Raw genomic sequence first — 23,501 nt, 5'->3', positions numbered from 1 at the left:
GAGGATTTGGACAATGAAGACAACATGTTCTAAATCTAATGTCTGCACCTTCTCCAGAATTAAAATAAAGGCAGCGTTTAACTTTCAAATAGCACTGCACAAAGGAAGAGCTTATCAGCTTGTCTCATGACATGCTACTGAAAAGTTTCATTTGTGTATCTTAATGTAAATATAGTTGTATAAGCTTTTTGGGTTTTAGGCACTGCCAAGTTATTTATTACCACCCGCTCCCTTATAATGATGATGACGCCAAAGTCACTGTGGGTGTTCAGAGCTCACAGCTTTGGGTGACATTTGTCTTGCTCTCTGTCGGTACCAGCTGTCTTTTTGGATACCGTAAAGTTATGTTGACTTTATTAACAGCTATAGAAGCTTTAGCCAGGTTGTGACGGTGTGTAACCCTAACAACACTAAGTGGGATACACATTAATAGTCAGTCTATGTACGCTAAACGTATCACTGAAGTAATTTTTTTTCCCTCTCCCCTAATATAAGAAAGGAACAGACATTAGACCTAGACCGGGGTTCGAGGCTTGAAAAAATCCAGTATTATTTGTTCTTCATGATGTGAAATATGTGTTGAAAAGCAACCCAAGATGAAGTCAGCCATGTGTGCCAGTGTGTTACTTGGCATGCCTTTGCTGGCCCCAACTGTAAGGGTCACTCTCCATTTCCTCCATTTTCCACTCCCCTTCACACCATTTGTGGTGAAGCAATGGGATGCACTGAAGTGCACCCTCTAGCCTCGTGTGGGATAGGGACATCAGATGCCACTCCAACCCCCTCGTCTTCCTCCGCCAGCCAACGGTGCGAAGATGAGAGGAGTGTGCTCTGAATGTTTTCTGCCTAGCAGAGGCTAGTTCTCACTTACGAAAATGGCCCCACTTTGACCTGTATATCAGGCACAATGGTGTAGGTTTCAAAGAAACATGGCACCAACAAGTTGGAAAACGTGGGCCATGCGTGGACCGTGTTTGAGTCTGGCAAGCTCCAGATCTGCTACCAGGTTCCAGCCATTATCACAGGCGCAAAAATGCCAGGCCCCAGGTGTAGCAGGGAAAAAAAAATGCCATCTCAGCCAGGATGGCATCCCTGACCTCGGAGGCACTGTGCTGTCTGTCCCCCAAGCTGATCAGTTTCAGCACGGCCTACTGACATCTCCCCATGCCAGTGTTACAGTGTTTTCCGCTAGTAGCTGGGGTGGAGGTTGCAGCTTCGTAGGGTTTCAGTCTACTCCTGCCATGAATTTTGGCCTGGGAGAGGAGATAGGCCACCCCAGTTTGCACCCGGGGAACAGACTCCACCACATTCACCCTGCCTGTCATTAAAGATAAGCACTGCAGCATCCCTGACCACAGGCGCTTGTCCATGTGTCGGTGGTCAAGTGGACCTTGCAGCAAAGCGCAGAGCTCTGGGCCCGACTGATGTTATGGGACACATGCAGGCGCAAGGCAGAGACAGCACACCAAGAGAAGTAGTAACGGCTAGGCCCAGCATAGGGAGGTGCCCCAGCTGCCATCTGCTGACGGAAGGCCTGGGTCTCCAGAAGCATAAACAAACACCAACATCTCCAGGGCCAGCAGTTTATCGATGAGGCTGTTACAGGCTTGGGCATGGGGGTGGGTTGTATTGTACTTCTGCCTGCAATGAAAAGCTTGGGAAATGTGGAGTGGCTGGGAAGAGGCGCATGATGGTGCAGGCCAAAAGGGCGCATGAGGGTGAACTCCCCAATGTGTCAGAGATAGGTGTGTAGGTGTCCTTGCATCATATACTTGCACCATATTTGGCTTTGGAAGTTAATTTTGTGCCAAAAAGTGGTTAAGACAGCGATCCCTCAGCTACTCCCGTTACACTGTCTATTGAAGTTACCATCTGTGGAAGTGGACCACCATTTCTAAGATCCCAAAGGAAGCAGGCAAGAGATGTGCAGTTCAGAAAAAAAGATGAGAAAATAAGTTTAGGCTGTAGAGCACAGAGGGATCGGAGAGGACAGAGCTGGTGTCGGCCAGGTATTCCCACAACATGCGCCTATACTTGTCCCTCCTGGTGACACTAGGCCCCTGAGTGGCAGTAATTTGTCCAGGGGGGCCATTAACGTGTTCCAGACCTAGGAATAAGTCTTCCAACAGGGTAGAGTTTTGCATGCCTTTGCTTCTACCCACTGTTTTTGCTGCTTAGCTTCCCTCCACATCTACTCTGCTTTCACCCCTAAACATCACCCCAGTTTATGCCTTTGCTTCTACCCAGGTTTTTTGTTGATTTAGCTTCCCTCTACATCTACACTGCTTTAGCCCCTAGACATCACCCCTGTCCATGTGGGGTCGGTGGCCTCGTCATCCACCAACTCCTCTTCCAATTGCGCACTGCCCCCTTACTGCAAACCGCACATGACCACAGCTTGCCTTGATGGCAACTGTGTCTCATGATCCCCACTTAGGTCCAGACAAGTCGGTGGCGGGTCCAAAACCCCAAAATTGGAAGGAAATGGCAGATGCTGCAGTATTTCTAACACCTGTTCCTGGTGCTCGGGCCTGGTCTGTGTTGTACCCTGCACCCTGCTTAACGCATCTGCCATATCCGAAGTTGTGCTGAGCGCATGCTAATGTTTCGTGTCCAGTGCAATGGATGGGATGGGATTTCACATAAGTCTGCCACCCATGGCCACTCATGGTTGAGCAACTGAGGGAGTTGACTTTGACGAACCCGAGGGTTTTGGAGTTGGAACTACATCAAAGGTCTGTGCTGCTCACACACTCTGCTCAACACATGATATGTTTAGTGCCAGCAGTGTGGAGACGTCGCACAACAGCCGTTGTTCCAGCAGGTACAGGCGTTGTAGGAGTGCATAGAGGCTAGCAGCGGCAACTATACACTTTAAAAACTATCCGCACAAGCGCCACACTTTCACCAGTAGCTCAGGAACATTGGGGTACCTTTTTCAAAAGATTAGCAGCAATGAGTTAAAAACGTGGCCCAGGCATGGAATATGTTGCAGGCTGCCAAGCTACAGAGCCAATCCCAGGTTACGGCCATTATCACACATGACAACATGCCTGGGCCCAGGTGCAGTGGCAAAAACCACATTGCCGTCTCATCGAGGATGGCATGACTCACTTTGTAGGCAGTGTGCTGTCTGGCCCCCAAGCTGATGAGCTTCAGCACGGCCCGCTGACGTCTCCCCACACCAGTGTTGCAGCGTTTCCAGCTCGTAGCTGGGGTCAATTTAACAGCGGAGGAGGGTGGTGTTTCAGCCCTCCTCCCAGGAATGTTGTGTGGGGAGACAAGTCAGGCCACCACATTTTGCGACCCGGTCCACGCCTCAACTACATTCAACCACTGTGCCCAAATTGAAAGGTAGCGTCCCTGTCCGCATGCACTTGTCCATTCGTAACTGGTCACATGGAACTTTAGGGCTAAGCGCTGAATTTAGGGACCGCCTCATGTTTGGGGGAAAGTGCTGGTGAGGACGGCACAGTGCGGTGGCGCAGTAGACACTCTGCCCAAAAAGGGCAGAGTGTCCCCCAGCCGGGATTCCAACATCTCCTGGGCCAGATTTCTTGAGATGAGGCCGTTGAAGCCTTGGGCATGTGGGTGGGTTGCGCTGTACTTTAGCATGAAATGAAAGGCTTGGGAGATGGGGAGTTGCTGGGAAGAGGCGCATGATGGCGCGGGCAAAAGGAGAAATGGCAGGAAAAGGTGAGGATAAGGGTGAACTCCCCAAAGTGTCAGAGGCAGATGTGGAGGTGTCCTGGCTCCTGGTCTGGACTGCAGCGCCAGCCCTGTCAACAGTGGAAGAGGCAGTGGCCGCCAGGCCAAACGACGATTATCCTGCGCTTGCTCTCACCCACTGAGCCCAGGGCTTGCCTTCCAAATGATGGCACCCGCAAGAGGTGGTGAGATTCCTCTCCGCAGATCTCCAAACCATCTTGGACTTGCAAATTGCACTAAATTTGTCATGTAACTGACATGTATATGATGAGTCTATCCATTGTCTGTTCATTTTGGTGAAAGTCAGCCTGTCAGCTGACAGACAGCTGTGCTTGTCAGTGATGATGTCACCGGCTGCTTGTACCCCCAGTTTTTGTTGCTTAGCTTGCCTCCACATCCACACTGCTTTTGCCCCTACACATCACCCCTATCCATGCCTGTGCCTCTAGCCATAAGTCTGCCACCCATGGAAACTCATGGTGCAGAAAGTGAGGGAGCTGACTCTGAGGAACCCTTGGGTTTTGTAGCTGGTACTCCATCAAAGGTCTCTGCTGCTCACACACCCTGCTGAACATACGGTATCTAGGGTTAGAGCGTGTGGTGACCTCGCACAACAGTAGGTGCTTCAGGCAGATGTAGGCCTTGCTGGAGTGTATTGCGGCTAGCTCCAGGTACTGTAGACTTGGGAAAGTGGGTGTCCAAGTGCCGCACTTTCACCCTTAGCTCAGCTAATTTGGGGTATGTTTTTAAAAATCATTGCACCACTACATTGAACATGTGGGCCAGGCATGGAACGTGTTGGAGGCTGGCAAGCTCCAGAGCCCTCCAACAAGCTAAAAAACCTGGCCCCAGGGGCAGCAGGGAAAAAAAAATGCCATCTCAGCCAGGATGGCATCCCTGACCTCGGAGGCACTGTGCTGTCTGTCCCCCAAGCTGATGAGCTTCAGCACCGCCTGCTGACGTCTCCCCACACCAGTGTTTTAGCGTTTGCCGCTAGTAGCTGTGGTGGAGGTTGCAGCGTCGTAGGGTTTCAGTCTACTCCTGCCATGAATTTTGGCCTGGGAGAGGAGATAGGCCACCCCAGTTTGCACCCGGGGAACAGACTCCACCACATTCACCCTGCCTGTCATTAAAGATAAGCACTGCAGCATCCCTGACCACAGGCGCTTGTCCAAGTGTCGGTGGTCAAGTGGACCTTGCAGCAAAGCGCGGAACTAAGGGCCCACCTGATGTTGAGTGACACGTGCTGGTGCAAGGCGGGGACGCCACACCGGGAGAAGTTGAGACGGCTAGGGACGGCATAGTGAGGTGCCACAGTTGCCATCAGGTCCGGGAAGGCGGGAGTTTCAACAAGCCGGAACGCCAACCTCTCCTGGGCCAGCAGTTTAGCGATGTTGGCGTTCTAGGCTTGCGTGGGTGGGTGGTTAGCGGTGTATTTCTGCCGGCGCTCCAATGTCTGAGAGATGGTGGGTTGTTGTAAAGAAGCGCCTGATGGTGCCTTTGATGGTGCAGGAGAAGGAGATAAGACAGAAACAGGGGAGGATGAGGGAGAAGTCAACAAAGTGGCGGAGGCAGATGAAGTGATGTCCTGGCTCGTCCTCTGGAGTGCATCGCCAGCACTGTGAGCAGAGGCAGTGGCATGAACGGCGGGCGACGTTTGTCCTGCCGTTGCTGCCTGCCACTGATTCCATTGCTTGGATTCCAAATGACGGTGCATTGAAGTGGTGGACAGGTTGCTCTTCTCAGGGCCCCTACTCGATTTTGAGAGGCAAATTGTGTAGACGACACTATATCTGTCCTCGGCGCATTCCTTGAAAAAACTCTACACCTTCAAGAAACGTGCCCTCGATGGGGGAGTTTTTCTGGGCTGGGTACAAAAGGGAACATCTTCGGACATTCCGGGTCTGGCCTGGCTTCGGCAAAGCAGCTGACCTCTGCCTCTGGACATGTCTCTGCCTCTAGCTACCCTTTTTGGTGCTGCACCTGCCTCAACATCCACACTACTTTCCCAGCTTGACATCTGCCTTGTCCAGGTGGGGTCGGTGTCCTCGTCGTCCACCATCTCCTCTTCCAACTCCTGTCTCGCCTCCTCCTCCTGCACAATGCGCATGTCAACTGGCTGCCCTGACAGCAACTGCGTCTCATCGTCGTCGATGAGGGTGGGTTGCTGGTCATCCGCCACCAAATCGACCGGAGATGGAATGGAGGAGACTCTAGTGTTTGAGCATCTGGACACAGATACTCGTCTGTTAGGTCCGTGGAATCGCGAAATGGAGGGGCAGGTTGCGGTACAGTCAAAGGAAGGGAGAACAGCTCTGGGGAGCAGGGACAGTTGGGGTTATTGTTCTGAGAAGATTGGGAATTTTGGGTGGAAGGAGGACAAGACTGTTGGGTAAGAGGAGGTAGAGGCTGACTGGCTGGTGGACAATGTGCTTTAAGCGTTATCCGACAGCCATTGCAAGACCTGTTCCTGGTTCTCGGGCCTACTAATCTTTGTACCATTCAGCCTAGTTAATGTGGAACTTTTGTGCAAAGCGCAGAACTTAGGGCCCGCCTGATGTTAAGGGACACACGCTGGTACAAGGCTCAACTCACCCTAAGTGCCAAAAACACTGCTGGTGCAAGGCTCTACTCATGCCAAGGGCCTCAATCTCTGCTGGTAGCTCAGCTTAAGGTCATGTAACTTTGTTTGGAAGGGCTCATGTTAAGGGCTAGAAAAGTGAATTTTGGAAGGTCTTACCACATCACACACACACACACACACACACACACACACTCAAAATGACAGTTAAGGGTGAGGGCTTTTGGAATTCCCATTGCCTATTCCATTTGTGGTTGTCATGGGGAACGTGATTTAAAGGGGTGGTTGTTACTGTTTGTTGAGCTTAAATTGGGGTTTGTGTCCATCCATTTGGGGAGTAAAGAAGGTTTCCAGGTATTTTCCCACTTTGATAGAGGTTTTTTTGAATGTGGAAAGTGTGTAGTTGTTAGGCAGTGATGTTGGGGTAATAGAGGGTCTTTGGTGTGTTAGATGCCCCCAGGCATGCTTCCCCTGCTGTCCCAGTGTCATTCCAGAGGTGTTGGCATCATTTCCTGGGGTGTCATAGTGGACTTGGTGACCCTCCAGACACGGATTTGGGTTTCCCCCTTAACGAGTATCTGTTCCCCATAGACTATAATGGGGTTCGAAACCCGTTCGAACACACGAACATTGAGCGGCTGTTCGAATCGAATTTCGAACCTCGAACATTTTAGTGTTCGCTCATCTCTAGTAAGGATACTTAACGAGCACCTTTCATCAGATCGGGCACATGCAGTTTTATATACTGCTGGAAAGCTGACAGTACGCTGAATTCAGCGCACTGTCGGCTTTCCCGATCTGTTCCCGGTGTAAAGCGCTATCGGTCCCGGGACCGTAGCGCTTTAGTGTCAGAAGGGCGTTTCTGACAGTTAGCCAGGAACGTCCTTCTGCCTCGCGGCGCCTATCGCGCTGTACTGTGGAGCGGGGAGGAATGCCCCCTCCCTCTGCTCACACAGCTCGTCCATAGACTAGTATTATCAGGAGAGGGAGGGGGCCTTCCTCCCCAGTCTTAGAGCACAGCGCGATAGGCGCTGCTGGGCAGAAGGGCGTCCCTGGCTAAGTGTCAGAAACGCCCTTCTGACTGTAAAGCCCTACGGTCCCGGGACCGATAGCGCTTTACACCGCGCACAGATCGGGAAAGCCGATAGTGCACTGAATTCAGCGCACTGTCAGCTTTCCAGCAGTATATAAAACTGCCTGTGCCCGATCTGATGAAAGGTCCTCTTTAAATGCTGCAGAATATGCTAGTCAAGTATGTATCTTCCATAGACTACTACTTCATTATATGGAACTTGCATCTTGTGGAATCAGTCAAGGAAACTTTTCTGACAAAAGAAAACCATGAAGCCACTGATCGGCCCCAACTCTGAAACCATCTGCCAAATATTGTGTAGGTTCTCCTTGGGCTGCCATAGCAGCTATCAGAGTATAAACTCCACAAGAACTCTGAAGATGTCCAGCATGAACCCTTTAAGCAATTTCCACTAGTGTAGATATTTTATTGCATTGGACTAGAAGGGAATGGGAATACTGTCGGAATATTAACACCAAAAATTAAGAAAAAGAGTGTGGGGAGGTCTTTTAAAATAAAATAAAACCAGCATTGTTAAGAAAAAAAACTGTTCTGTGTGTTATATATTCCAACTGAAGACAAAGGGAAAATACAACTGCAATAAAACAAATAAAATAAGCACCATAACAGATACTGGAGTAGGTGCTGCACTGTAGAAAGAAGAAAGCAGACTGCTCCATACATTGTATAGTAGCCGTGCACCATTACTGCAGTTCAGCTCCCATTCACTTCAAGGACAGCTGAGTAGTTAAAAAGTTGCACAGTCAATATACAATGTACAGACTCCTCTGCATCTGGCTCTGTACACTGTATAGTACTGGGCCTGGCATCAGTCCTATGCAGCCGATTGGTGCTAGGGTCAGGTATCAGCCCTTCACTATCCAGATGCTAGTGGCTTATTCAGATCTTAGGCCATAAGAAACCATCAATGGCAACAACTTCAGATAACACGAAAGCTAGAATTAGGTAGATGAAAGGAGGCAGAAAAAGAAAGTGCAAAACTTGTGTGAAATCTGAATATCCCTCTTGAACATATTAAGAGAAACAAATGAACAATAAAAAGATCCTTCACTGCTAAAAGAAAAATGTTGTATGTATATAAAACACAGCACTCACTTATAGAGGGGGATGTCTGGCTCTTTCCCTTCAGTCCTTAGGGTCAGACAACACTGCTGAAGCTGTGACTTCGGATCATTCCAGTCTTGATTTAAAATAAACTCCTGTAGACCAAAGAGAAGAGAAGAATCGTTCAGCTCTAAACAGGGCTTGATAGACTCTTAAAAAACAATACAAGAGACAGTAGGAATCACTTGGTCAAGTGTATCGGAACAATAATCTTTTGTTATTTAGTCCCGCTGAAGCCAAGATAGCATCAATCATTGGCAGTACACCACTACTCCCTTCCAAACAAGTTTTGATTAATTTGCTTTGTCAAACTGTTCCTAGCTGCCAATGATAGACTATTCCACGTGTCTACTACACAAGTGCCTAACTCTCTGTGATGCCCCCTGAGCTGTCTATATTTTCTGAAAAGTGATTTCCTGGTTACTTATTGACACCCCAAGGGTATTTGAAGAATGTTATCTTTTTGCCTTGCCAATCCATCCACACCGAACATATCAAAAGCATAAATCAACTTGCAAGGTTATGGCTGCAGTCTGTGGTTTAACACTTTCACTGTTGTCACAGACATGGCTTTCCATTCTACTTAGATAGACAAGAGTAAACGCTTGTTAATGTACTAAATGTCATTTACCTTCAGTCTTGGGAAGAAGCATACATTCATAAACGTGTGAACGTATTCCAAGTCCTTGTCGATATAAAGTGCAGCAATAAAAGCTACAAGTAAAACACATAGGTTAATACGGGACACAATTTTTCAGCAGGCTATATAAATAATAATGTAACACTGGACATCTTCTATCAGAGTGGAATTAAGAAGTTGGGGCACTGAGTGGTTATAGATGCCCAAGCCTTAAAAGCCTATGGCATATAGTTTAGAGAACGGAGCAAGCTGATGAATGGGAAAATGGAACCACTTATACTTTTCTGACATAGAAATGGATTGTAATATTAAATATTTATACAAGAGTCACCAATGCACGACTAGTCCAAAAAATGCATAACTGTTCATTACACAGCACGGTCTAATTCTCTTCATACCATTTGCTTCCACTTCACATGGTGACAGAAGAACACTCTGCTACACGAGCATACATTGCTTTTTGGGTAATAGTTACATGGAAGAATACAGGTTTTAGCTCTACACCTTACATTTATGTAAAGATCTCTCACGAGGCATTAACATATGGTCCTTAATATACAGCCAGCTGCACATATCTTCAGTGCAAGTCAATACACTGCCCCCCTCCCCAACATACAGGGTCAGGAATCAAGTAGTCAGGATAATTGTGGCCCGTTCTACTAGGATATTACATTAGCATTAACTAAATGTACTCCACATGGCCACACTAACCTTAAATATTGTCAAGACGTTACAGCCCAAAACGATCTATAAAATAATTAGCTACGCAGGACCAAGGAAATCGAGGCATAAAACAACATTAAAGATGCATTACAAGGATTGTCCTGAAACAATTTGATGGAATGTACTGGACTTGATCAAATATTAATAAAATATGCGCTCTAATGTTCACCAGTGCTGTGTTTCTAAATGCGGGAAGCACAGCAGCCCAATTTCTAGAAAGCATGTGGGCTGTTTGTAAGGGTTTATATTAGATTTGGAAAAGGGACAGGGCACCTCCAGAACTTTAACATGCTTAAATCCATCAATATACAGGACGGAAGCAGAAGTCTGTCCTGGCTTACAGCTGTTATCTATATTATCTAACCAAATCAAAACTATATCTGGAGCAAAGGAGGTAAAGTAATTACAAAAACAGGCTCCAAACACAATTTGGTTTAGGGCATAATACATATTACGCTTACTGCTGTGATGTATTTTGCTGTAAATGTATCTAATACAACAAAAACTGGGTTTTATAGACCGCTATTTCAGTTTTACGGTATTTTGCTATGATTTTCACAGCATTCTAGTATTACTATGGATACAAATTAAAGTAAGAGATTAACAAATAAAGGCAAAAAAATGTTTAATATTTTATTTTACAATTTATTATAACTAAAGCTGGAAGATTCGGATTTGATGTACAATAACCCTAATCTGTAAAATAACTCATATCTTACTGAAAACACGTATTAGGCTGAGAAATTGGCTGCATACACTAGCTACTTTAGGATGGAGTATTGACAGTTTGGCATGTTTTCCCTGAGAACTACGGCCAAAATGGGGTCGTTTTTGTGACGTCATACCTGCATGAACCTCTGCATGTATTTGCATTGCAAAGGTTAAAAGCTGTGGGATAAACTCAGCATAAATCAATATGTTACGGGTTTAAAACCAGCAGCACAGGACTTTTTATGCTGCTGGTGACATCTCATCCACTATGTTGCTATTGTATATTGCAGTGAATCAGCCATTAGCAAGTACCGGTACATCTTGAGCGACCTCAGAAAAGTGGTTCTCTATCCAGCTGCACTTTATACATGTTTAAAACAGATAAAAACAAAGCAACACCTGACAAATCCCCTTGAACTCCGGCTCCAATGGTCCACGGGCCCCCTCCAGTGTCTGTACTTTCTGGTGTCGTTCAACAGAGAAACGTGACGGCTCAGCCAATAACGGACTGTGGGCCAGAGATTGTCTGATATTTCATACATGTGTGCTAAAATCCAGGAAGTATCAGCGGGGGACCCGGGGAAATATAGTCACTTTTCACCAACCATTTGAAGCTTCATTTTTCTTGCCCCTGGTCGGTCAGTTAAATTGTTTATATTAAAAATAAAATCATTTGTCTGAATGATCCAAAAGATGAATTGTATCTGCTGTTTATGGATACATTAAAGGGATTCTATCATTAGAATCCCGTTTTAAGCTAAACCCACGTTGGAATAGCCTTAAGAAAGGCTATTCTTCCCCTACCTTTAGATGTCTTCTCTGCGTCGCCGTTCCTTAGATATCCTGGTTTTCCTCCATATTCTAATTAGTTTTCTCGCAGCACTGGGGGTGGTCCCCAGCGCTCACACAATGCTCACCTGATCGGCCACAGGAAAAGGGCAATGGACTTGTGCAGTCAACGCTTTTTGAAGACGTTGTGACGGGACAAGAAAGAAGAAGTGGAGGAGGCAAACAAGAAGAAGGCAATGCTGGATAGTTTTCTCGTAGCACTGGGGACCGCCCCCAGTGCTGTGAGAAAACTAAGTATATGGACAAAAACCAGGATATATAAGGAATGGCGGCACGGAGAAGACATCTAAAGGTAGGGGAAAAAAATAGCCTTTCTTAAAGATATTCTGACGTAGGTTTGGCTTAAAATGGGATTCTAATGATAGAATCCCTTTAAGATGCATGGTCTTACAACCTAAGATACTGCTGTTTGGCCATGAGTGACTAGTAAGCAGAATCAGACATGATGTTCACCTTCAGCTGGAGTTTTGCAATGTGAAGGAAAAGGGAAAGCACATTAATAGCATTGTCGACCTGCAATTTCCAATCTCAGGCTGGAGAATTAATCAGATTTTTTTTTTTTTCTACATAAAGACAATTTAGCTGGAGAACCTTTTCACCGACAAAAGCATAATGCACATCCGAATAAATAGAAAAGCATAGCTACTGTAGTGTGCCATCACGAGGTTGATAACAAAACATTTTTAGACAACAGAATATTACACGTCATGTTTCATATTTGTACTCCTATTCTATTTACGTACATTCCAGCAGGTCAGCCAAGGTTTTAGTCCGGAGGGCCACAGGTCTCTTGGTTTTATCATTCGCAATGGCAAACTCCTGCATACCCAGCTCTTCTGCTACCTTGGCCTGTGTCCTGTTGTTCACCAGTGAACTACGCAGCAGCTGCAAGATACACAGAGAATGAGATAATGAGGGGACATAAAAACACGGCAATGCAATCCAAAATCCTGACACTTTAAAAAATGAGACCACTTAAGATCAGCTTTTAGTGTTCTTTAGAGTAGGTATGCGTCTTCATAACTCAAGAATATTCCCCGGTCCAAGCCAAAACAAAACAAAGGAACTAACAAGCCTATCATGGGATTTTAAGGTATTAGCATTTCTCTAATTTATGAACACTTTCTGGCTTAAATTCTCTATTGCTGACTGACTCATAATTTTGTCAAAAACTTCTTCTCCGGAATAGATCTCTCATTATTTCTAAAGCCATTCCTTTATTAAAACTGTTCTTCTCAAACTGTCACTCTGAAGGTATTTTAGACAGATTAGGGCACCCAATGTTACATGAAAGATAAATGCTCATTGTGAATAATAAGAACTTTCTTTTACAGATCTTGGCAGTGTCAGTCATGTTTGACAGGATTCAGTAATTATAGTTCAGGATAATATTTCTTCTAGACCTCCAATGTGCCTAACTTGTATATCACATTTACGGTGTGCATAACTCCTATGTATTACCAATGATGTATAAAGAGTACTACAGCTTTGGTTAAAACAAAATATGGCAAAAAAGACGTCTGATAAACAGTATGATAAAAGGACGGTGTGAGATTTAGCTCCATTATTTTATAAAGCATTCTGGCAGATAGAAATTGGCCAGCTGGTAAGTGTAGTACAACTAGTATAGGTACTGTTTATGTGGCTAGACACTACTATAAATACGACTGTACGGGTAGCAACATTTTTTGGCTGCTGATATAGTCATGAGAAGAACAAGCTACACCCTCTTTGAATATTATGGGTTTCCTTATCAGGACAAAATAAACACCACTCCTTATAAGTCATCAACCGATTCCCCCTACAGGCATTTTTTGATATATGTTTTTGACTCCCCACCTTCCAAACCCTATACATTTTTCCCATTCATAGAGCCGGATGAAGGTTTCAATAATTGCTTTGTTAAGATAATTGTTAATGCCTTGCCTCCTTGGTACTGTGTTAGCAAACACCTACATGCTACAGACCAGCAAACTGACAAAGATGCTTACTCTCATTAATTCTTATGGAAAAAGCAGTAATGTTGTAATGTGTCACATCTGCCCTGGAGCCTAAACTGCTGAATTGAAAACTGTCAGAGAGAAAAGTCCTGGGGCCACTTGTGTCCGTGTGTAACTGATGTTTTAGTGGTCCGCCTCTCTATTGTTCAGGCCCCCATCATACCAGAATGACTGAGACCACAACACTAGTGGGAACCTAGCATAAGGGTGTACTTCTTCATACACTGCTTTTGCATTCTACCCTACTTTTTTGTCAAATAAATAACTTTATATAATGTGTCTTTGTTCATCTGAAGTTGTATTTACTTAATTATAAGACCCTTTTAAGGATTTTTTTTTCTTATTACATAAAACCAAAGAAATCAAGAGGGTGCATTTTGTTTTTCTTAAAGGGGTTGTCCCATCACAAGGATCCTACCTATGCTGCTGGTTAATGTGGATGTAAGACTTTTCCTAAATACACTGCTTCAGCAAAACTTCTTTGTTTGTCCACTATCTTACTTTATTCAATTCTTTGTGGCCACAACCCTGACTTAGCTGCTCATGAGTCAAGTGATGTATCTGCTGCTCTCAGGGGGGAGGGAGGAGGGGCTAAGTGCAGGGAGCGAGCCTGTGTATCTAGCTATTCCTGTGTCTACACCATGTGACCTAGCTTCCTGTTAGCAGATAGGGAGAGAAGCTGCTTTCATTTCTTCTGTTCTCCCAGTTATCAGGCTAGCTAATTCAATTGTGTTCATTATGGCAGAGACAGGCAGTCTCTGTATGTAACACAGAATGGAGTTGCTGCTGCCTGTACTTCATAGTCCAATATGGGAGGGCGGAGCTACACACGAATTTGGGGGCGGAGTTAAATGGCAGTTTAGTTTGCATGTGAAACCCCGCCCACCAAATGATGCAAGAAACCATGAGTATGTGACGGGGGAATACCCCTTTAAGGTTGTATGGGTGAATGCTCACAGTACAGCAGCTGTAAAACCGATACAAATTGATTGCTATCTGTTTGTAAACCATTTTCCATAGGCCTTAATGTTAGAAAAAAAAATGGATTGTTTGCTGTCCGTCTGGAATCCTTATTTTCAGTACGGAGACAAAGTCCTGCAAGTTCTAATTTTCTCTCAGCACAAAAATGCAAAAACACAAAAATGGCACAAACTCATACATGCGGACTACTTTTGAAACCTATTAAAATCAATGGGTTTTAATCTGGACCAAGATTTCAAATACTGATTTCGAACGAATTTGCCAAACGCAGAAGTGAACCAGGCCTTAGATTGATAAGTCAGTCAGTCATAGTCCCCCATTATTTTGCAGCATATATTGTATTGTATTGTATTGTATTGTAACTCACAAACAATGTGTAAGAGCCACACTTAGAATACATATATACATGTGCATATAATAATCGAACATTAGGATAATAAATGTATCTATGATTATGAACAAGTTCCGGTCTTAGTAGATCCTCATTGGCTGCTACCAGCACCCACAATCCTACATTGAAATACTGGTATCTTTTTAGCATTATATTTAAACTGTGTAAATGCGGAAAATATCAGAATACGCCAGCAACCTCCGGCACCTGTGTGGATGTCAGCACTTCAGGCATATATACCTGTACCTCTCTCAGTTATGATGCTAAAGCAGAGGAGGTACTAAGGTAGGAAGCATGAGGTGCAACATTGAGTGTGGGCATGAGCTAGCCTGCTCAGAGGTCAGCAATTGTTTTTCTACCTTGAAGCAAGTGTAATAGTATAATATAGCAGCAGAACAAGCTAAAGTGGGCATTCATTCATTCCTTTAAAGAAGGCTAGAAAGGTTTGTATGAATTTAGCCAACAAAGATCAGGCAGACTGTGTAAATGTATGAGCCCACTCAATCCTCTGTTCATATATCCAAGAAGAGAAAGATCACACTGAAATAAATTTAATCAACTTATTAAAGGGATCCTATCATTTATACACATTTTTTTCTTGTTGACACGTAGGATTAGCCTTAAGAAAGGCTATTCGTCTCCTACCTTTAAATATCTTCTAGGGGCCGCCATTCCGTAGAATTCCCGGTTTTCGCCGGTATGCAAATGAGTTCTCTTGCAGCACTGGGGGTGGTCCTCAGCGCTGAAACAGCACTGGTAGTGTCCCCAATGCTGCAAGAGAACTCTCCAGCGCCGCCTCCATCTTCTTCAGGAACGGGGTCTTGACGCGTGTTCTTCTGGGAGTTGGCTTCAAACTTCTAGGCCTCGGGCAAAGTTGATTGCGCATGTCCGCTGGCCCCACAAGAAAATGGCCGCTTACAATACTGTGTGGCTGGTGGGCATGCGCAGTTGGCTTTGCCCAAAGCCTAGAAGTTTGAAGCCAACCCCTGGAAGAAGACGCGTCAAGACCTCGTTCCTGAAGAAGATGGAGGCGGTACTGGAGAATTCTCTTGCAGCATTGGGGACGCCACCAGTGCTGTTTGAGCGCTGGGGCCCGCCCCCAGTGCTGCAAGAGAACTCATTTGCATACCGGCAAAAACCAGGATTTCAAGTGAAAATCGGCCCCTAGAAGATATCTAAAGGTAGGAGATGAATAGCCTTTCTTATGGCTATTTTTACGTGTCAACCAGAAAAAAATGTGTTTAAATGATAGGATCCTTTTAACTAGTTGCTGATATGCATTGTATTTTATGACTTATGTAGGAGGTCGACATCCTTACAATTATTGCAAGGCACACTGACTACTTAGCCTTTGTTTGTTTTTTTTACATATCAGCACACTGTGCAAAAAACTGCAGGTTACTCTGGACTAGAATTCCTGACCACTGGTGACACAAATTCCCATTGGACCTGTATTACCCCAAAACCAGTAGCTTTGCTTTAAGCAGATGACATTCTGCATAAAATAAGTAGCATTGCATATACAAGACTTTTTTTATTTTATCAGAACCTGATTACAATATCACTTGTGGTTCCTCATGATGTGGGGCAGTAAGGGCATGAAAAAGTCGAATATTCTAATCAAAACTATATTGAGGATGGATTAAACACAGCTTCGAAAGACCACAGGACAATGTCATAAATAGCGCCCACACAAGTAAAGGTAGCACACCATGTATTCCAGATCTTGATGAAAACAACAAGAAAAGCCTTCATTACCTTTGACGGTTACAATCAGTAACTTTAATTAAGTTAGCAGCATGCAAACAGGCCGAAACCCTGGTATAAATCAGCTACACAAAGAGCCTTAATGCTCCTATCTGTGAAACAAGAGCCGGTGCCACTACGAGCATACAAAGCTTATCACTGATTACATTATTGATTCGTCAAACTGAAGAAACAAAGACCGCATGAGGCTTCAAGCTCATAAATCACTACGCCATGCCATTGCAACATATTTCTTAAAGCACCACAAATCTCCTGCTAGGAGCCACGGTGATGGACTACCTAGTTATTCATCAATAGCAGAATAATTCACTAAATGCCCGACTCCGCCTGTGATGCCTGCCTGCTCGGAGCGTGATTTATGTGATTCTCACCGTTAAGTGGCCCTCGTGATGACCAGGGAAATGTATGAATAAATATTCGGAGGCTACCAGCTGCATTATAGAGTCACCCAGGAATTCCATCCTTTGGTTGTGGCCTCTGGAGAAGAAAAAAAAGAAACATTGATATCTGGAGATCGATAATCACTCAGCAAATAGCAGATTAAATAGAGAGTCATATACATTTTTACTACAGTTCATTGAATGGTTCAAACTCACAACATAAACTTTAGCATGCTGATGATGGTACAGGCAGCCTAAAATTAGCAAGAAAAATATAGAAAGAAAATAGAGAACCCGCCATTCTGCATGCAACTAATCATGTTTTTTTTTTTTTTCAATATTAATCTAATTTATCTATTTTCTGTATATTAACAGTAAGCAGGGCAGGTTTGGTGGATTCGCTATGAGCACCATACACAGAACAAGGGTATGCTTAGGGTGATGGCACAGTGAAACGAATAAATGTGATGTAACAATTCTATATAGAAGATAGAAAACACAAGCCTGTGGTTCAAGAATCATGCATGAAATTTAAAGTCACATTGAAGGAGTTCTCCCTTATTAAGCAGATCTGTCATTAGACTATGCCATCCTATGTAAAGTCGGCAAACTATGAGGACAGGTATGTGTGTCAGCTAGCAAGTGAAAGAATACACCCGACATATAGAAAGGAGTCCAGTGTAATAATGGGGGATCACCTCCCCTACTTCCCCCCACTCTTTCTGGAGATTGATGGCTGGCTGCCATTTATCTGTGGACACATTATCCTGTCTAAAACGGAAGAGGCTCTTGAATACACCAGAACCATTACTACCATATGTGGCAGTGTATTCTTTCATTGTTCTTAATAGTCAATTAGTAGAACTGAAAATTATTATTTTTGGAGGTGACAGACCTGCCCACAATGCTGCCGTTACCTGACTTTGCATAGGGTACTGTACCCTGATAACAGATCCTTTTAACAAACTGCATTTCATTAACGTATCACATTCAGGACAGGGGCTCCAAGGCGCGTTAAACTATGCAATTTGGCCAAAGCGTTTTAAAGTACCTGCAAAGTGTTAAGGATTCTAGCTAATTCTACCCACACATACAAATACCCGCAGCAGAAATGCTGTTTAATTAAAAAACCATTGCATTTTTGTAAATCGCAGCATGTCAGTTATACCTACGGAAACACTGCAGCATGCTATGTGGGGTTTTAGCCTCAAACAGGCACATGAGCCCTGCTGTGCCAAGACTGCATGTTTATCCAGGAGTTAGGAAAGTAAGCCAAGTCTATTTAGGAATATAACCTTTCCATAGGGAGCAGACTGGCCAATCAATACTACTGAAAACGGAAGCTTGTGACATCATGATCAGGACCTAAATTTTGACTGGCGGTACAATATATTAAAGCTGACACACTGGAGATGCTTGACTCATTTATGTCTGGATGTATGCAATCCCAAAAATAGCCCTTTCAGTTTATGGATTCATTTTACCAACTTCCATTCGGTAGGTCTGACACACATAGCAAGTACTGAAATAAAAACTTCAACTTGATATGCTCACTGCATATATATTTGTAAATGCTTAAAGTACAACTTGGCAGCTCAAGTTTTAGAATCAGTAGGGCTGTAACATACATTATCAGTGACTCCAGAATTTCAGTGGGTGACAAAACACACACAGGTAAAATTACTGCTTTCATTTATAGGAAAAACGTACATAACTACCAATTCAGATATAATTTTACTATAGTCATAATGTCAGACAAACGCTTCATTGTTCTCCTGGAGCTGATCTTTTCTTAGAGATGGCCGTGCTTTTTAAACACGATCACAGAATAATGCATTTTACTAATTTTACTGACAGCCTTTTCTGTCAGTGCACAGCAAGGCATAGGTTTGGTACCTGAAGTTACAACTGTGTTATACGCTAAATTATAGTAAGGATTAAAATGGCACTTACTGCAGAAAAATCCTACCTATACCTGGAGACATTGATGGAGATGGTCATATAAGTCCAGTAGATACTGCTATAGGCAAATATTATATTGCAGAAACACTCCTAGAAAGTGATTGTCTAAGGCCTGGATCACATCTACGTTCGGTATTCCGTTCGGGGAGACCGCTCGGAGACCCCAATATCAAACGCATTGACAAGCAGTGAGGGGTCCATGCGGCGAGAAAAGTACTTCATGAACTTTTCTCTCCGCATGATTCGTGCGGACACCACGCAGAAAACACACAGACCCCTTTATAGTCTATAGGGTCTTTCATAAGCTTAACACTTGTCAATGCGTTTGGTATTCCATTCGGGGGGTCCTCAAGTGGACTCCCCGAACAGAACACCGAACACAGATTTGAACCAGGCCTAAGTGATGCCTACCTAGATTACTAACCTCCCAATTTTCTATGAATTAGGCCTAAATTAATGCCAATCTTGACATGTTACTAAACAGTTAAAATCTGATCAGCAGCTCCATGGCAGTGCAGGCCACAGCTGCTATGTGTTCACAGCTACTGTAAGAGGATTTTGCTACGGATATTAATTTTAACATAATTTCCCTCATACAGAAACAATAATGGGAAAAGCAGAAAAGATCCATATAGTCACAAAAGTAGATTCCAGCTGAAATTTTCAGTGCAGCACAGGACCATAAAGTATGACCACACCATCAAACAACTTGTCATTGTCTTGCAGCATGTTTGACATTAAATTAATGTTGTAATATAATGTATTATTGGATTCAGACTTCTTTCTGTGAAATCTTGTGATGAATTCCACTTTGTCTCCAGTTTTTCTATTTCTAGCAGAAATCCTCTCACTGGATTAATGGTGGGAAGACTCCCGCACAATACAGAGAACCTGGAGCTGGAGGGGGCATATATCAAACAGCTTTACCATAGGCATTATGAAACCTAAAGTAGTAGTTCTGGTGTCGTATGAAAGAAGAGATTTTTACAGCTCTGCCTGTATTATTTCTGGAGAGATCATCAGATGAAAATAGTCTGGATATGGCAGCTATGTGTATCCTGCCTATTTTCAATTGGAGAGATCTCTGAAAATAATACAGGTAGATCTGTGAAGTTGATGCCATATAAAAACAGCAGATCAGCAGTGAGAGGATTTCTCCTGGCAATAGAGAAATACAGGAAAAGAAAAATGGGACAAAAGTGGATATCATAGCAGGTGGTCATGGAAAAGCCCAAAATTCATTAAAGTACATTACAAATATATTAATATCATTAATGATGAGAGAAAATCAAAAGTTGTTTGAATTACACTGGTATCCAGTCATGGCATTCTGCTCCGGATTAGGCACAAATGAATGGGCCTAGTTGGGAGGGTGTGTTACGCCGCAGACTCTGCGGCAAGGAAGGGTATGTCGCTTCTTTTTTCCGCACAAAACCACTAGCGGAAAAAAGAAGTGAACGGCTCCCATTGAGATCAATGGGAGGCGTTTTTTGAAGCCAGATTCTGAGGTGGATTCCACGTCAAAATCCGGTCCAAAAACCCCCGTGTGAACTTACCCTTAGGGGTATCATATTGGTAAACCTGTGCTGCTATGGCTTGTGTGTTGCTCGAGACCAGTGTAGTCAGAGTCAGGGCTTGAAAGTTTCTGTTCAGGCTTCGTAGCATGTTTTTTTAAAGCTTCAACGGTGGCAGCTATATCATTAAACTATTGTGGAGCAGCTCCACCTCTTCACAGCGGTTTGACAATCATCTTGCATGTATCAAAGCAAGGACATTAACTTTTTTGTATCCCCAATTCATAGAAAGACCCTTTGGATAAGTGATCTCACTGATTCCCTAAGCAGTTGCACCATTTTTTTTTTTTTTTTTTTTTTTTTGTTTTATTATAAGGGGTTGTCTGTGATTAATTTTTCTGCTTTTGGCCTTGTTTTGTGTATAGGACAGGCACCGGAAGTGGCTCTGTACAGCTCAGCCGTTAAAAACCGGACAACCCCCTTTGAGAAAGTCAACCATATCTTATATAAAGTATTACAGAGGTCACCATCCAGAACTTAAAAGAGAATCTGTAGGACAATCCATTGAGGTGTACTCTTCCACCTGAACAACTGTTTTAGTTGTTCCAAAGTACTATATGTCAACGCTATATGAAATCTGTCCCTGATCATGGCTTCCTTGACTTATGACATTCCTAGTTTGACTGGAGAACACTGAAAAACAATGTTCTAAGCTAAAATGGGATGAGTTTCATATAAAAAATCTTTGGTTGGACCTTATGGTGGAAGAAAAAAGAAACAACATAAATCATCATTTTACTAAACTTACCATAGGTGACAGGGCTGTAGAGGAAAGATTACTTAGGTGGACCTTTAATGAATTCCACCATGGCTAAGGTGGTTTCAAGATAATAAACAGCCTGTAACTTTTGGCCCATAACATACTCTGTTTATCACCCCCAACCACCAGACTCAATTGATGGTTTGCTACATGTTTATAACATTTTTCACTTCTCTCAACATAAAAAAGCAGTCGAATGACAGATAAAGACATCAGATTGTTTTCTTACAAGGTCAGATGGTTAAATCCCACTGTTCTCAAGGTGAATGCTCGAGCCAGAAGTCGTATGTGCGTAAACTTAACTCCAATTGCGTCTTCAAATTTTGTCAGCTTCTTTAGAACTGGTGATGTCTCAATCAATTGACGATCAGTGTTAGGCTCTTGCAGCTGACAACACATGAGGAGGAAAGTTCTTAGTTGTATTTTAAGTTGACCGCTGAAACGTTACGCCACAGTAACAAATGAAGTTATCATGCTTATGTTAAAATAAAAATAAACTGTTCATCTTATTTCATAGCTGACTGCGTTATCAATTTGAGACAACAAAAATGATCAAATTCCCTCTAGCAGATCACCTCCATTGCTTATTTGCTTATCATATCCTTATCATAAAAAGTGGCTCTATTAAGAATGAGATGACACCATGCTACGCTCACTTTTACAGTTTGCATAGACAGTCATCATAATTCTCTCAGCTAGGTTATGTTATTGCAAGTAAAGCAGAATCCAAACAGTATGCAGAATGGAAAAAAGGAAAATGAAATGCCATGTTTATGACTCCAAATAAATTACATTTATATAAAGACAATAAATAAAGTGTAAAAATGAATTGGTAATCAGCAACATAAATTTACTTATACACAGAGATGCAAATTACCCTTTCATATGTATAGAAATACAAGTGGTATTTTACCTTCAAAACCAAAAGGAAAAAAATAAATAAAAAAAGATACGTTCATCTATAATATGATAGCAGAATACAGGAGATTATTAATCTAAACACTAATGTCAACCAGTAAACAGAACCCTTCACATTTTTATCCATTACAGTACAGTAACACATAAGGACATTAACCACATGAGGACCGCCGTACGTAAATTTACGGCCTCATGTGCTGGTACCTAAAGACCGGACTATTGCCGAAATACGTCCGGCCTTTAGGTACCTTTCTGGCGGGGGGAGGGGTGCGGGGGGGACAGGGGTTAGGTGTTACTAACACCTAACCCCTTCCTCCATAACGTCCAGTCGGAACTCAGTCCGACTGGACGTGTTAACCCTTTCGATCGCGCCGTGAAACATCACGGCGCGATCGAAAGGGATCCGCCGATAATTTAAAGTGATCGGCACCCCCCGCGGCGAGATCGAGGGGTGCCGATGTCAGTAACAGGTAGTCTGGGGTCTGGCCAGTGACCCCAGACTACCGGAGCCCCCACATACCTGGTGATCCTGCCAGGCGGTGGAGGAAGTGAGCGATGTGTCTCACTTCCTCTGCAGCTTACAGGACACGAGCAGGCTCATGTCCTGCTCGTGTCCTGTCTGCTACTGTGTAGAATCAGTTGATGCTTTCATCAAAGCATCAACTGATTCAAGTGTCCTAAAGGGACACATGAAAAAGTAAAAAAAAAGTTAAAAAAAAAATAATAAAGTGTATGAAAAAAGTAATAAAGTTCTAAAGTCCAAAAATCCCTTTTTTTCTATACAAAATGAATTATATAAAAAAAAGCACTAAAAATTAAAAAAAGCAATGCATATTTGGTATCGCCGCGTCCGTAACAACCTGTACAATAAAACTGAAATAATATTTAATGTACACGGTGAACGTCGGAAAAAAAAAACGGAAAAAACTCGCCGGAAATAATGATTTTTTGCCATCTCATCCTACAAAATATGCTATAAAAAGTGATCAAAAAGTCATATTCACCCCACAACAGTGCCAATAAAAAGCGCACATTTTCCCGCAAAAAATAAGCCCTCAACCAACACTGTCAACCGAAAAATAAAAATGTTACGTCTCAGAAGATGGCGATGCAAAAAACATTGATTTATGTCCCCATATGTGTTTTTGTTCTGCAGACTTAGTATCGCATAAAAAAATAACATAAATGAGGTATCGCCGTAACCGTACCGACCCGCAGAATAAAGGACACATGTTACTTATGCTGTACGCTGCATGGCGAAAAATTTAAAATGTAAAACTCAATGCAGGATTGATTTTTTTTTTTTTTAATCCAGCAAGAAAGAGTTAATAAAATGTAATCAGTAAGTTGTAGGCACCC

General features: G+C 43.4%; 1 protein-coding gene across 1 annotated transcript in view; it reads right to left on the bottom strand.

Moving 5' to 3' along the window:
* The window catches only part of DROSHA (drosha ribonuclease III), a 206,783-nt gene that overhangs the window by 7,497 nt on the left and 175,785 nt on the right, over positions 1-23,501 (bottom strand). Inside the window, exons 25-29 of the mRNA XM_075270897.1 lie at positions 21,454-21,611; positions 16,920-17,025; positions 12,153-12,294; positions 9,118-9,200; positions 8,478-8,581 (exon numbers count right to left, since the gene is read on the bottom strand). Coding sequence (XP_075126998.1) covers positions 8,478-8,581; positions 9,118-9,200; positions 12,153-12,294; positions 16,920-17,025; positions 21,454-21,611 — 593 coding nt within the window. The remainder of the gene's footprint in view (positions 1-8,477; positions 8,582-9,117; positions 9,201-12,152; positions 12,295-16,919; positions 17,026-21,453; positions 21,612-23,501) is intronic.

Source organism: Leptodactylus fuscus, chromosome 4 (assembly GCF_031893055.1).
Source record: "Leptodactylus fuscus isolate aLepFus1 chromosome 4, aLepFus1.hap2, whole genome shotgun sequence".
NCBI lineage: Eukaryota > Metazoa > Chordata > Amphibia > Anura > Leptodactylidae > Leptodactylus > Leptodactylus fuscus.
The sequence above is the reverse complement of the archived record's forward strand: the minus strand, read 5'-3'. Positions and strand labels throughout refer to the sequence as shown.